Source organism: Elephantulus edwardii, unplaced genomic scaffold (genome assembly GCF_000299155.1).
Source record: "Elephantulus edwardii isolate Elephantulus edwardi_28Jun2011 unplaced genomic scaffold, EleEdw1.0 scaffold00113, whole genome shotgun sequence".
Taxonomy (NCBI): Eukaryota; Metazoa; Chordata; class Mammalia; order Macroscelidea; family Macroscelididae; genus Elephantulus; species Elephantulus edwardii.
This window is the reverse complement of record NW_006399863.1, coordinates 2,228,111-2,243,819: the sequence shown is the minus strand read 5'-3', so window position 1 is coordinate 2,243,819 and position 15,709 is coordinate 2,228,111. Positions and strand designations below refer to the sequence as shown.

The 15,709-nt window shown below is 49.7% G+C and overlaps 1 protein-coding gene across 1 annotated transcript in view; it reads right to left on the bottom strand.

Annotated features, from left to right (window-relative positions):
- Nucleotides 1–11,573, bottom strand: part of FAM3D (family with sequence similarity 3, member D) — a 23,500-nt gene extending 11,927 nt beyond the window's left edge. Inside the window, exons 1-6 of the mRNA XM_006892280.1 lie at nucleotides 11,561–11,573; nucleotides 11,152–11,259; nucleotides 7,223–7,251; nucleotides 4,088–4,093; nucleotides 2,704–2,810; nucleotides 1,272–1,330 (exon numbers count right to left, since the gene is read on the bottom strand). Of these exons, the coding sequence (XP_006892342.1) occupies nucleotides 1,272–1,330; nucleotides 2,704–2,810; nucleotides 4,088–4,093; nucleotides 7,223–7,251; nucleotides 11,152–11,259; nucleotides 11,561–11,573 (322 nt within the window). The remainder of the gene's footprint in view (nucleotides 1–1,271; nucleotides 1,331–2,703; nucleotides 2,811–4,087; nucleotides 4,094–7,222; nucleotides 7,252–11,151; nucleotides 11,260–11,560) is intronic.
- Nucleotides 11,574–15,709: the final 4,136 nt, after the last annotated feature.

Here is a 15,709-nt window from a genome sequence, read left to right as displayed (position 1 = left end):
TTCTAGGAGCAAAGTATTGCAGCTTGGCTTCAAACCCCACCCTGCCTCTCCCTACATGTGTTCAGGAAAAGGCTGAATAATGTGTGTTGTGTCCTTTCCCACATGGCCCTGACTTCTGTCCTCGGAAGTGGCCTGTGCTTCCCGTTCAAGTCAAAGGCAGAGGCCAACACTGGGCCTATCATATGCCCTTATCTGACAATACAGGCCCCAGAACATGCCTTATTTAAGGCTTCCCTTGTGGCATAGTCACCCCCTTCCCCAGGGGCAGAGTCACAGGCGTCCTGGGGTCCCCCGCCTCCATCTCCAACTGAAAGGGGTGGTTTCTGAAATGCACAGCTACCTGTTCATGACCTGCTCAAACCTTTCAAGGGCTCGTTCCTGCCCTCAGCGTCAAGTTCACCCTCCCAAGCAGGATGTGGGGCCCTCCTCACTGCCCACCCCCATGCTTCAACCGGGAAGACTCTCAGCTGACCTCAGGAGCCCCCTCCTCCTTGTATCTCTCCAGCTTCCCCCACCTGAAAGGACCTCACCGCCACCTTCCCCTGGCCAGCTCCTTATCCTCAGGCCCCTGCTGGCCCCTGCCTCCCTCTGGAAGCCCTAACTAGTCCTCTGCCCAGCTCTGCATCCCAATTCCCAGAACACATGCTGCTTTCTCCTCCCTGTGATGGGTTAGGAGCCTCATGTCACCCCCAAGGGGGTCTGTCCACACTATTGGCTGACCCTCGGGCCTGCACAGAGAGGGCTGAGCCCACAGGAGCTGCGGCTGCTGTTAACTGAATATGGGATAGAGGTGTGCACGTGGTCCTCGGCCTCACGTGATGTGTGCTGGTTTAGGCTGGAGAGACCATCAGGCCGGGCCGTGCTCCGTAGGATAAGCACCTCCTGGGATGTGGAAAAGCCTGACTAGGTGATAGTAACCAGTAACTCGCTGCTGACCGCCTCATGGTGACCCCACGAGTGTCAGAGTCAAGCTGTGAGCCACATAATTTTCAATGACTGGGCTTTCAGAACTAGATTGCCAAGCCTTTTTTTCTGAGGTGCCTTTGGGGGGAATCTGAACCTCCAATCTTCTGGCCAAGTGCTCGGATAGGCTTGTCTTTTAGGTGGTCTGTTCCCACTGCTCTGCCATGGCTCACTCTCCAGCACCGAGGGACCAGCACAGCCCGCGTGGCTGGAGGAGCTCAGCTAATGTTTGCCCAGTGAGTGTGCATCTGTCTAGCTGACAGCATGGTGGGCACAGGAGGGGCCTCTGGGGCGGGCCAGCCACTCACCGTTGACCAGGGCGATGTTGAGGCCTCTGCCCACGTTGTTTTTCACAGGGCTCATGATCCTGAGGAAGAGAGAGAGAAACAGAGGGTCCCAAGCGGGAAGAGGCCATGACTGCCCACAGGCTGCAGGACCGAAGCATCAGGCGTAACACCGCAGCAATGCCGGAATTACAGGGAGGAACGCGGGCCACCTGTCTTCTCCTGGAAACGAGGCGGGGGCTGCTTTCTCTACTGAACCCTTCAGGGTTTGTTCTGCCCAGTCTGCTCAGAGAAGCGGGAGGGTCCCTGCCTGGAAGTTTTGTGGTGCTGTCCCACCATCACCCCAGCCCGGGCCCTGAGACCTGAGCATGGGAGGAACTCAGGGTGGCCAACCCAATCTTTTTGATTAACCTGGGAGGCAGGTCCTTCCTCTCCTATCAGGCTAAGCAGTTGGTTCTCAGGAAGGCCTTTGCTCCCAAGGCCTGAGTGCTCCACAGTGATTGGTCAGATATGGTCATGTGGTTCAGACCAGCCAATGAAACGCGACTTTGAGACTTGCGAGGGTAATTCATAAGTGGACTCTCTTCCAAATTGGGGTGGTAGGTTGGGAGAAGGCCAATCCAGTTCAGAGTGGGGTGAGGTAGTGGAGGAGTGTCTCCCACCTTGACCATGCAGAGCAGCTGTACAGAAAATCAGAGCTAGAGACAGAGAGAAAAGTCAAGGCAAGGGAGAGAGTGAGCTCTGAAGACATAATTTGAACCCCCTAGATCAAGCCGGACCTGAAGCTTGCCATCTCCGGCTTTTTTCGGCAAGTCAATCAATGAATTATTTTATTGTTACTGTTTAAGCAGTGGAAGTTGGGCTTTGAATCTTAGCAAAAAACACCTGCTCTCTGGCTTTTTTTTTTTGCAGGAAGAATTGATGCTCCAGGGTCCTTTCCAACCTGGCTGGAATAGGCTCCATAGCTGCTGCATCCAGTTTTGAAGCCACTCTGGAGCACTCCCAATTGTCACCCATTTCATGAGAAGTAGTTTGGTTGTCAGACAGACTTGAGTTCAAATTTTAACTCTGCCATCAACTAGCTGACTAACCCCCAAGTCTCGACCTCCTCACCTTTATGGTGAGGATCAATAACAGTGCTGATACCGAAGACGTGAGTGAGATGATCCTATAAAACTTGAAGCTGTTGGGGTGATTATTCCTTGTGACTCACCCACCTGGAGGAAATCCAAAACCTCTGTAAATGTCTATTAAAATTAATGATAATAAACAAAAGGCAATAACAGCAAGAGAACGCTTTGACAATGGCAAAAAAAAAAAAAAGAAAGTGGGGGTGGTGTAGTGGGGCCGGTCTCAGAAGCCTGCCTGCTGCGGCTGCAGGACTTTCCAATGAATGAATGAATGAGTGAGTGAGTGAGTGAAAGAAAAGGAAAAGCAGCATCTCTCAGACACTTACACTTTGTTTTCGAAGCACATGGAAGGCCCCACAACATTGGCGGCTCCGCTGCAGATTTTAAATGCAAAGTAGCTGGCTGGGCAGGGCTTGCTGAGGCTGCACTTGGACTTGATTCCTGGGGAGGAAACAGACCAGACGAAGTGGGATCTGGGAGTATGGTTGCGGGGGGTGCAGCCTCACGACTCTGCTCTTCCTGGTGGGTCCTCACTGACCAGCTCACCGGGGACTCAGCCCTGTCTGGGTCCCACATACCTACCGACCCCAACCTTCCTGGCCCCTGCATCTGGCTGTGTGTCTGTTGTTATTGTGCGCTATCCTGTTGGAACCAACCCATAGCTGACCCTCTGGTGGGTTTTCAGAGGCACGAAATCACATGGAGGAGATAGCCCATCCTTCTCTCATGGAGCAGCTTGATGGTTTTGAACTGCGTGCTTTTGGGATTTCAGTGCAGCTTTTCATCATTAGGCCACCAGAGCTCTTTCAGCTGCGAGCCTAGAACTTAGAATCGAACCTGGCTCAGCACAGGCCCTCGGGAAGCGGGTTGTGAGAAATGGTACCTAACAACCAGAGTTCCCACGAATTAAAGGGTGTACTCTGGAGCCAGCGCTGGGCCCACAGCAGCCCTCTGAACTCCCCCAGGCCTGCTGACCACACCCTGGGGCTCTGACATGGTGGTGAGGGATGTCTCTTGCCAGTCTGGTGACTGTAGGTAAATCCTTCAACTCTTCCTCCTCTGTACAGTGGAATGACTGTAGGATCCGGAGCTCTTTTGAGGAATAAATAGAGAGTGCCTAATATCCAGATGAATCAACTATTATTATTTTCATTGTTCACTCACACATCACTATTATGTGCTGGAGGTTGGGGCATAAGCAAGGGTTGGGTGGGAGACTCCAGTCCTCCTTGACCCAGAGCTCAGCCCAGTGCTGGCCTCCACACTCAGGATTTGCCCCTCTGATTACTGGGTCATTATTAAGACCAATGTCTCTCCTCCGGACAGACCCAGGCGACCTGTGAACAAGGGACAGTCTGAGGAGACCTAAGACATCCAGGAGCCACGTGGCTCTCTGGCGGGCTATCTGTGAGCCGGGACGTCACCTGCACTTCTTCTGCCTGGCAGGTTATAATTTGTATTAATGTGTGTTTCTAACTCCACCTGACAGCTCAGAAGGCACCATTAGGGAAGGTTGGATAAACGTGGAATTAGGGAATTTCCACCTGCAAAGGGAAAGTAGTGGTTTGAAATCTTTTCTTTCCTCCAGCCTCCGCCGTCTTCCTGAACGCTGAGGCAGCCATGTAGTTACATGCCGGGAGGTGGGCATGGGCCTATTATCTTGTTACATTACCTCTGCCCCAGGACACAGTTAAAACCACTGTCGTCCACTTGCTTCTGACACATGGTAACCATGTGTCAAAGCAGAGCTGAGCCCTTGGAAGTCGATTGCCAGGCCTTTCTTCTGAGGCACTATGGCCATTTGCACCGCCCAGGGGGGCTGCAATAAATGTGCAATGAATGAACATTTAGAACATTTGAGCAATGTTAAGCCTAAGGTTGGGATGGGGTGTGGGGTCTCTAGGGTGCCTTGAGATGAATCAAGGAGCCCTGGAGGCATGCTCCCCAATCAATCAGCATGCTAACCAAAAGGTTAGTGGTTCGATTCCACTAGGAGTTGGGCAATCTTCTCCCATAAAGATTTAGTCTCAGAAACTTGAATGTTGACGACAGTAGTGGGTTGGTTTGTGTTCTGGGTGGACATAGCCCTTCTAGACAAGGCAGTGAAGCCCCTCCCAGGAGTGATGGCAGCCCACTCCAGAAACCCAACTTGGCTTCAGTTCCTTCAGGAGAGAGAGCCCTGATATCTAAGGGGAAAGCACCCAGGGTCAAACCAGGACCCAGTCACCCAGAACCTGAGGGCAGGGAGTGGCCACACCAGTGAGGGGGCTATGGGATAGTGAGGCCCTCAGACCCACACTCAGGAGGGACACTGGCTGGAGACAGACAGGCTTCCCTCACCAGCCCTCTGGACAGGACCCCCAGGAAGACCAGCCTCTACCTGACAGAGGACTGATTTGAGAAGGGAGTGAAGTTGGACAGGGCTTCTCTTTTTCCTGTGACCCTCAGGCCTGCAACCCACCCCGTCATGGAGACTTCTGCTTGGTCAGGAGAGGAGAGGACCTCATGTCGCTGGAGGTGACTGTGGGCCTCAGGGACCACCTCAGACTTCGCCTTGAGCCTAATCAACTGCAGCTAAGTCTGATAAAGCCCCATGTCAACAGGCCGGCTTAAGAAGGCTTTTCCGGAATGGATTTTCTGACCATCCAGCCTTCACGGTCCAGCTGCTAGAGGGAGTGAGTGATGTTCAAAGGTCTCGGCCGCTGGACAAAGGAGATTTCTTCTTCGGGTTTAGAGAGCGGCCTCCGCCGGCTGCTTCAAACCCTGAGACCCAAACTCCTCAAGGAACCCTGAAGTCTATTGCTAAGTGTGGGGCTGGTATGCTGCCAAGAGCACTGGACTTGGGAGTCATCCCTGGTGCCAACATCTTGGCAGCTGAGTGAAAGGTAAGGAGTGCAAATCCACCTATAGCGAGAGCTACGTTGGCCTAGTGGACAGAAAGTTATGCTACCAAGCCGAAGGTATGTGATTTTAATCTGCGGCCCTCAGGCCGTGTTCAAATTGTTTTCCTGTCAAACGTTGTTCTAGGTGGTATAGCACTGGTCTGTGCGTTGCTGTACAGAGGTAACTTGTGATTGCTGTGATGCTGAACATTGTGACAGTGATGTGCCAATTGTGGTAATGGTTACCCATGGCGGACAGTGTTTGTTGGAGCTTCCCGACTAAAACAAGCCTGGAAGCAGGAGCGGCATCCACTTCCGAAATGGCTTGCCTCCGGAAACTCTATGTATGAACAGTGCTCAGGTCTTTCGTTCATAGGGTCGCTATGAGTTGTCTACAACTCGACGGCACCAAACAACAACAACAACAACAAAAGTGCTTTGGAAGAAAGGCCTGGCTTTCTACTTCAGAAGGATCAGCCATGAAGACCCAGGGAACACAGCTCTACTTAGACACAGGTGGGGTCCTTGCAAGTCACAATCTACTTGATGCTGACTGGTTGGGCTTGCGGTGGAGAGGAGTTTCAGGAAAATTTCCTAGAAATTTCTCCCTTTGCCAACTGTAAAACGAGAGACTTGATTTAGAACACGATTATCTATCATTTATCTGTTATTCTTATTGTAAATGTCCATTTAAATCCATTTTAGGGGCTTAATGAATAACTCTTGAGCAGCCCACCTTGGAGGGAAAGCGTACGGGGATCGATTGGTGATGTCTACCACAGGCGTGGGCAGGGTGGGCAGTAGCCTGAGAGTTGGGAATCAGCACACTCTTACAGGGAGCTCTGGGGGCCCAGTGGGTGAGGTGTTTGTTGCCAACCCAAAGGCAGGTGATTCAAACCCACCTGCTGCTCCCTAAGAGAAAAAGGAGCAATTGCCTCCTGTGTGATTTTGACAGCAATGAGTTTGTTTTTTTAATTAGTAGATGGCGGCTAAATGTTCGTTGTGGACAGAGAAGCAGTGGCTGGCTGTGTCTGCTTCAGAACCCCAGTCAGGAGGCCGCAGGAAGGCGAGACTGAGGGCGTGGGAGTGAATGGTGTTTGCTGATAGTCTCTGCTGTCTCTAGTCCCACAGCTCACTGGGGCTTGTACAGCCTTCTCAGCAGGCAAAGCCCGGTCCTTTGAGCTGCACCTCTATTTAAAGTCACATTCGATGGGGAGTAGAGGGGACCTGAGGTACTTCTTGGGTTGCTTGGAGGGTGATCACCACTTTCAGCTGCATGGCTTTGGCTAAAAGGCCTCTCTTTTCTGAGCCTCAGGTTTCTCTCATCTATAAAGTGGGCATACTTACAGCAACCACCTAGGCTTGCTGTGAGGCTCCTGTCAGAGGCCCGCAGTATCTGACACAGACAGCACCAGCGCTGTCACTGTCACCATCGCTGCTCTCCCTCCCAGCTCCTCAGCACTTGAAAGGCCCACTGAAGCCTTGTTCAGAAGCCCATGGGGCTTTGGGGCCTGAGCTATTCCTGCCCTTTGGGGGTCTAGCCCAGTCCCAACTACTCTCCCTGATTCTCCAGCAGAGGTCTCCCTGGCACTCACATGTTCCTGCCTTCAAACCTCGGCAAGGGCCTCCCACCTCCTCCTCTGACCAGCACCTCTTCCCTGATTGGCCCACTCACGTGTGTGCCCCTCCAGGATCAGAAGCTCATTCCCCACCTCTCTGGGACATCTGGCATTTCTAGTTAACAGTGAGTGTCCTCTGTCTCAGGCTCCAGTGATGTCTGTCATGCACCCCCATCACTGGGAGCATAAAGCATGAGCCAGGCCTGGGGTCACCATGATTATGGGCACAGCCCCTGTCCTGTGGGGTCCTAGCCAGCTGGGCAGTCAGAGCAGGACTGTCTAGGGGAGGTAGGGAGTAGGGCCCAACCTAGACAGTGGAGTAGGGGGGCCTGGGGAAAGATAACAGTCTGAATGGCTGGGGTGGGGGCTGCCCCTGCCACAGGGCTTTAGGGCTTTACACACCATAAAGGCTTTAAGAGAAAGACCTGGTAAGACCCTGTGTGGACCTGAGATTAGTGACCCTGGGACATCTCACCCCAGGGCAATTGGGGGTCTGCGTGGATACTCACGGGGTTCCTGGGAGACAGAACCTGTAGGAAGAGAAGACAGAACTTGGTTAGAGAGAAGACACTTGGACTCCCTTAGGCTCCTTGGGCTGGAGGCTAGGGGCTGGGACTCTGTGTCAGGTGACCCACTTCATAAAAAAAACCTAGAGGACAGGGCCCCACTGGGAACAGAAACACTGGGAAGGAAACACTCCAGGGACAATGAATAAGCTGTTTTATCCCATCTATGTCCCTCTTTGGGAGTCCCCACACATACACAGTCTCCATGTGGTCTTCAGAGGGCTGTCCATCCTTCAGTTCCCTCACCCCTGCCTTTAAGGCTCCAGGAGAACCAATCAAAATACTCTATTTCCCTGATAGCAGTGATTGGCCCACAACGGGAATGCAGCAGAACCAATCAGAGCCTTTCCCTGGGTTGCTCTAGGCCTGGGATGGAGAGAAGTGCCTCTCTCAGCTAAACCAGGAAATGAGCAGGTGGCGATCTGGTGCCTCTGCTCACCTGGCAGAGGAGGCTGCCCATGGAGTGAGAAGTATCAACGACCAGGGAAGCAGAGAGACTGGCTTGGGTAGAGGTGGGTAGATTCAACAATTCTGAAAACCAGATATTCATGGAATTGCCAGTTACGTCAATCAAGACACCCTTGTGTCTTTTTTTGTGGTTTTGTTTAAACCAGTTTGAGTTAGGATTGCCATTCCTATCTGAAGCAGTCCTGCTTAGTTTACCAGGTAAACCAGGAGTTCTTAATCTCTGCTGTCTGGGCTTGGGCCTTTTTGCTACAGAAGAGGCAATAAACTCCCCCGAGAATAAGATGTCCTACTTCCCTTGGTGCATTTAACATTTTTTTTTTTTGCATCATTCCTTATGTTTATTAACTTTTTTTAAATTTAGTTTGTTTATTTTTCATTTCAATGAACATCTACAGAGATTTTGGAATTCCATTCATTCATTGTTGCACCCTTCTCCCCGCACAACCCCCCCCCCCTTTGCTCCTCTCCTTGAAAAGCAAAAGAAAAACTCCCTCATTGGTACACAATCCCCCCGCACCTCCCCAAACCCCACCCCCTACCCCCAAATATAATCCACTCTGTTTACAGCATTGAAGTCTATGGGGGAGAGAATAGTCTAAAAGCACTTAACATTTTTTACTCGCAAAGACTGCAAGTTATCAAATGCAGAAAGTAAAAGAAATAGGATTCCAAAGGAAAGCAGTTATATAAGTATAATACAGCATTTAAAATAAATTTGTGCTGTAGTAATATGTGTACTCCCATGTGAAGGCCTTAAATAATGGGGCATGTGGCCTCAGGTTAGAAACCTCACAAGCAGATGGATGTTCCTCCTTTAAGCCTGGACACTGGACTTGTTTTTGTTTTAATCTTTAATAAGTTACTTTTTTTTTTGTTGAAGATATACACAGCAGAACAGACACCAATCCAACAATTTATACACTTACAGTTTAGTGATATTGGTTACACTGAGTTGTGCAATAATGCTTACTCTTCTTTTCGGAGATATTTGTGCACCAATAATAGAAACTCTCTGTCCCCTAGATAGTTCCTGGATAATACTTAGATTTGCTGTTGCTAATTGGCTCCCAGATAGATAGATCTTAGAAGCGCCCAGTGCTCAGGGCATATGTTCCTTACTAGTCAAACTAGACTATTGTTGGGCTTTCAAAAGGCTTCTGGGGATATTTTTTTTTTTAATCTTTATTTTTAAAAACATTTTTTTTCAGGGGATATTTTGGTTTAAGGTTTAAAAAGAATCTCAGGGCAGAAGCTGCAGAGGGTGAAATAGTTTTTGGTGGCTATCTGTCCTACTGGTTCTATTTCCTGCCATTGAACTGTTTCTCAAGATGCTGGGTCATGATGGAGGTCTTCATTATTGTCGAATAAGAGCCAACTCATAGCTGACCCTCCAGCAGGTTTTCAGAGGCTGAAAATCACACAGGAGAAGATTGCCTGTCTACCTCTCAAGGAGCTGCTGGAGGATCTGAACTGCTTGCCTTTGGGTTGGCTGCACAACTCCTTACCCAGTAAGCCACCAGTCCTAGTGGTTGGGTCATGGCAGTGGACACAATATCTTTTTTGTACGTGCTGAAATCAAGTGGTGGGTTTTTTTTTTGTCTTGTCTCTTTAACTCTCTATGTTAGCAGAGGCCTTTGTTTCTCTTGTCAGGGTCTCTGGGAGTTAACACAAAGCATGATATACACAAAGATTGCTCTATGAATGCTGGTTGAAGGTGTTTAGTCATTATATCCCAGATACTGAGTTCTTAGAGGGAGGAAAGTTCTGGGGTCTCTCTCAAGCCCTGCTCTTTCTTCCTTAATAGCCTGAGACTCTGCTCATCTAGAGGACCCTGAGGACCACTGCTCCAGTCTTCACACACTGACGTGGGCCCACCTCCTCCAAGGCTGACAGAGCAAGCCAAGCACATTTTCTCTAGTCTACACAAGCAGTGTTCCTGGACTGGTAGACAATGAGTAGGGAAGACTGAAGAAGAGTTGATGCCTTTGAATCATGTTGGAGAAAGGGTGCTGATTACCCCATGGACTGCTGAAACAAATCTGTCTTGGAGGAGGGGCAACCAGGTTGCTCCTTGGAGGAAAGGAGAGTGAAACTTCATCTCACATACGTTGAACATGCTGTCAGGAGGGATCAATCTTTGGAAAAGAACATCATGCTGGGAAAAGTAGAGGTTCAGACAAAGAGAGGAAGGTCCTCAATGAGGTGGATTGACATCGTGACTACAATAATGATCTTGAGCATGGCAGAGATTATGACGATCATGAAGGACAGGGCAAGGCTTTGATCTGTTGTTCATAGGGTTGTTATGAGTCATAGTTAACGTGAAGATATCCAAAACCAAATTGGGCTGGGGGTAGCGGTGTACACTAGGCATTGTATAAGCCTAAAGCTCATTCCAACAAGTGGACTATACTCAACAGAAAGCAGCTGAGAGAAGGGCCCTTCAGATGTGTGAATGTAGAGTTGTACTGAAGGCAGGGAGAACAGAGAAGCTCTGCACCATCCTTGGCCACTACAGGTAATAATGTGTGACTGTGGCAGAGGAGGGGACTATTGGTCTTCAAGGGGGACAAATCCAGATGTCTCAGTTCCTTCCCTCCTTTGCTGGGAGAGTTAGCATGTGGCGCTTCTGGGTTTCCATTTGTATTCTTACATCTACAAAGGGAACTTGGGTGAGTTCCTTGATCTGCAAAAGTCTGTCTTCTCAGACCACACATAGAACCATGTCATGGGATCATGCATAGTTCACTCCACAACCTGGTCATGACTCTGCCATGGCGGATTTATGCAGAATCAGTGGGGCCATGCGAGTAAAACAGCACCCCTCTGTCTTTCTGTCCAACCACCCATCCGTCTATCTGTCATCTTTTCATCCATTCAGCAAATGTCTGTTGACCATCTGCTCTGAGAGATGGCTGCACACAGACAAAACCCTGCCCTCAGAAGGCTCACAGGAGGCGATGATGCTGAGGACATAGACTGACATCAGCGACGGTAAACTGGGGGAGTTTTCTCTTTCCTCCTTCCTCCCAGTTCCTGTCTTTGTTTATTCCCTTTCCCACCTTCCCAGGGAAGGCAGACAGTTCTTAATGCAGGTGTTTAGGATATGTCTCTGTTTCCACAGGTTCTCCCCTTCCTGGGAACGGGAGCTTTCCCTTACCCTGAAGACAGGCCAGCACCCTGCTACATCTGATTGTCTCCTTGGCCTCCTTTCCTAGTCCACACCCCCTGTCACTTACCCAGCCATGGGGGCAGCCGGATCGTTTTCATCCTGACGCTGATGTAGGTACGAAGAAACATGCAGGTGGTGACCAGGGCGAAGAGGAGGACCAGGAGGCGAACCACAACTGCAGAACAAGGCGACAAAGTACATTACGAAGGTGAATGCCATTTCAGGAGCCCAGGCCCTCAGATGAGAATTGTCACATGGAAGTTTCTTGGGCCCTCCAGGATGGAGGCAGGAAGTTCCCTCTCCCTCTCTTTCTGGCTCTCTTGGATCGGTCCCCTTTGCAATTCTGGCCTGACCTTGGGAGGACACTGCCTGGTGAATATGACCAGGCCACCTCTGAGGCCAGGGGTGAATAATGATAACCAAACCCATTCCAGACCCTGCACCTGAGCCATCGCATGCTGGGGGCCTGGCCCTACCTGAAGCCCTCATCCTGTCCACGTGAAGACCTGTGTGGGGTCAGCGTTATCTGTGGAAGAGAAGAGAATGGAATTGGACTCTGGGACGTGGAGGGTGAAGATGAACAAAACTGAAGATTAGGGTGACGTGTCACTCCCAGAGCAGATGACATCCTGTCAGCTTGGCTTCTCACTGCGTCTCCTAAACAGGGGACAACATTCCTCTTTCTGGCTCTGCTTCTGCTTAGTGTTCAACTTAAGAAATCTTTCCCAAGTGCAGAAACGGGAAAGCAGAGGAAGGGGCAGTCCACAGTCCATGTCTCTTGGAGGACTGGATTTTTTCCAGTGATCTGTTCATCTGTCTGTGTATCTACTCTTTCTCCTTTCCTTTTCTCACTCCCTCCTTCCTTCCTTTCACCCTTCTGCTTCTTTCTTATTTCCTTCCTTTCTTGTAGCCATCCTTCTACGTCCTCTTCCCCCCTCCTTTCCACAGTTCTGGAAGCCTCAGTACATCCCTGGAGGCTTTGGGGAAGGGAAGACAGGGCTGGAATGCAATCCTGGGTCTCAGGACAATGTCAGCCAAGGCTCTGCTTGGTCTATAGATGATGTGCCCTCCTGTAACATCTAACACTCTCCCTGACTCCCTGCATCCTCAGAATCTTCTTTATCTGGGGAATCCATCTCAGTGGACATACCCCACAGCCCACACAAAAGGACATGGACCCCAGCTGGGAGACCTGGCAGTGTCCCAACATTCTCTTTGGCCTGGACAAGTCCTTTCGCCTCTCGGGCCTTACCTTTCTAGGATGTACCCATCTGTGTGCAGAGGGAGCGGCTGGGCTAGAGCAGAACATCTTAATATTTGAATGGCAGTAGCAGTAACCACAAAACCACATCTCCTTTTAAGAGTCTAAAAGTCTCCCCCTCCACCTCATTCCTACCCCTCCAGGGCCTTCCGTTACTCAGCTCCACCCACCTGAGATTTTGTAGGACTTTAACTTCCTGAAATGTGAATTATCAACTTAAAATTTAAAAAGGTACAAAGTATATCACAGACTTCAATGCAACAGAGAATTCAGGAACCCAGGCTGTTGGAGAAGACTTGAAGGACATTTTCTATATCATCAGCCACGTGCAGAGTATTGGGTGAAAGGATGGGGGCAGGATCCAACAGACAGGCAGGGATGGACAGATGAACAGAGAGGGACTTTCAGAGAGAGAGAGAGAGAGTACTGGCAGATGGCAGAGACAGGGCAAGGAAGGTGGGTGGGGTGGAGAGAGGAATGGCAAAAATGCAGAGATAGAGAGGGAGGGATGATGGTGGCTGGGAGGGAAGGAGGGAGGGAGGAAGGACAGGAACACAGAGGGAAAATGGCAGGTGCAGACATAAACCATGAACTAGTGAATGCCAGGGGCCACCAGAAATTGGAGGAAGCAAGGAAAGCGTCTCTCCTTGGGCCTCAGAGAAAGCTCAGCTCTGTGACACCTTGATTTCAGACTTCTGGTGCCAGAACGGCAAGAGGATCTACTCTGTTGTTGGAAGTCATCAGACTGGCACTCTGTTTGGGCAGCCAGGTTCAGAGAGGAGCGAGATGGGTCCGTGAGAGGGAAGCAGAGGTGCAGCCAGCGAGCGGCAGGTCGGCAAGTGCCCCTGTGCAGTTTCCGTTTGACATCGTGGTTTCCACAGGCAGCTGTGAGAGATCATTCAGGAAGCTGAGACTGATTGCCAGGGTGCTGTGTTCTGCAGACACACCTCTGGACCTCTGGACGGAAACCAGAGCTCGAGGGGAGGGGAGGGGCACATACCTGGACAGGGGCTAGCTTCTTGCTGCCATGACCGGGGATTCGGGCTTCAGGGCTAGGGTGGAGGCCAAGTGCAGCTGTGCCTGCGCTGCCTGGTGTCCCTTCCTGACTGAGCTCCTGGCCCCCACTCAGCACCTGCAGGCTCCCTAGTGCCCGCCTGTAACCACTGTCCTGGTGGCCCTGGATCCTCTGGAGCTGGAGCACGAGACTGCCCCCTGTGGGAGGGGCTGGGGAGAGCCTGGGGCAGGCTCCAAGGGTGTGGCAAGAATGTCATGCAAAGCAGCTTAAATTGGAAACAGCCCTTTCCTCCTTGTTCCTACCAGAGCCTGTCACAGTCCATTTTTCTATTTAGGATAAAGGGACCCAGAGAAGAAGTCCTGGTCAGGATGCTGGCCCTCAGATATGGTGGCCCTAGGCTGGGGTGGTGTTGTTATTTTTAAATTTTTATTACCAATTTCAATGAAAAATTTAGAGAGACTTTGGCTTTCCATTCATTCACTGTTGTACTTTTCTCCCCTCCCAACACCCACCCCCCCAGTACACTCCCATCTTGGAAAAGTAAAAGAAAAATTCTTTCATTGTTTTACAATCTCTCCCCCCAGGTCCACTCCACTAAGCAGCCTTCGCTCTGGACTCCTATCATGACGAAAGTACCTAATCACATAACCCTTTTAAACGGTTTTCTCCCTCATGTGTTTCAATGCAGTATACATTATTGAACCCATCTTTCTCAGTCTCCCCCCAACCCCGAGGTCAGTCCTGTTTTATAACAGTGGCACCATGCAGTATTTGTCCTCTTGTGTCTGAGATACTTCACTCAGCATCATGTCCTCCAGAGTCACCCATTTTGAATAATATTGCATGAGTTCCTTGTTTTTCAATGCAGTGTACTATTCCATTGTGCGAATATACCACAGCTGCTCTATTCATTTGTTTGTTGATGGGCACTTAGGTTGTTTCCAAATTCTTGCTATTGTGAACAAAGCTGCGATAAACATGGGTGTGCATATATCTGCTTGGATGTCAGTTATGGTCTCTTTGGGGTATATTCCCGGTAGTGGAATTGCTGGGTCAAATGTTGGCTGTTTTTTTGTTTGTTTTTTGTTTTTTACTTCTGCTTCCATGGGTATTGACTGTAGATCTTAAGTAAAATGAAATTCTTGACAACTTCGATCTTTGATCTTTTTTCCCCATTTATCATGATGTTGCCTGTTGTTCCAGTTATGAGGAATTTTGTTTATGTTGAAGTGTTATCTCTAAAGGGTGTAATCTCTGATCTTCATTGGCCGCATTGCCTTCATTTTTTCAGCAAACAAGGCTGTGTCATCTGCAAATCACAGTTGTTAACGAGTCCTCTTTTAGTACTGGTTCCACATTCTACCTCGTTCACCAGCTTCTTGGATTATTTGCTGAGAGACTAAGATGCACCTGATCCAGCCCATGGTTTTTGCAATTAGTTGCTGTGCATCAGAGAGCTGGACAAGGACTAAGGATGACTGAAGAAGAATCAATGCCTTCGAGTTGTGGGCTGAAGAAGAGTCTTGAACCTACCACAGACCACCAAGAAAACAAATAGGTCAGTCTTGGAGAGGGTGAAATCAAATTTCTCCTTGGAGGCTAGGATTTTGAAGCTCTGTCTCACATACTTTGGGCACATGGGCAGGAGGCATGTGGTCCTTGGAGAAGGACATCATGATGGAAGGCTGGAGGGACAGTGTAGGAGAGGAAGACCCTGGATGAGATGGATTGATATAGTGAGTGGGGCAATGGGTGTTGGTGTGCCAGAATCAGTGAGACTGGCTCAGAACAGGGCAGGATTCAGAGCTGCTGTACATAGGGTCCCTATGGCTCACAGGAGACTCAATGGCACATAACAACAACAACAACAACAACAACAACAATGATTAAATATACTTGGTGAGAGGATACAGCCCTGATGTCTTGATTTTAAACTGCAGTGTAGTTATTTAAGGAACCCCCAGGTGGCATAATGTATAATGTATTGGGCTGTTAACCAAAAGGTCAATGGTTCATATTTACCAACTGCTCGAAGAAGAAGCAAGATGGGAAGTCTCTTCACGTAAAAATTTACAGCCTTAGGGAGCACTGGTGGCCTAGTGGCAAGAAGCTGTACTGCAATCCCAGAGGTATGTGGTTCGAATCCACCAGATGCTCTGCTGGAGAAGGAGGGACAATCTCCTCCTGTACCAGTCAGATCCGATTTGACGGTACACGCAAAAAATAATAATAAAGTAAAAAAAAAAATTTACAGCCTTAAAAATTTCAACGGAAAGGGAGCTTTGGGTGCCTAGTGGCAAGAAGCTGCGCTGCAATCTTCAAGGCGCATGGTTCGAATCCATCAGATAT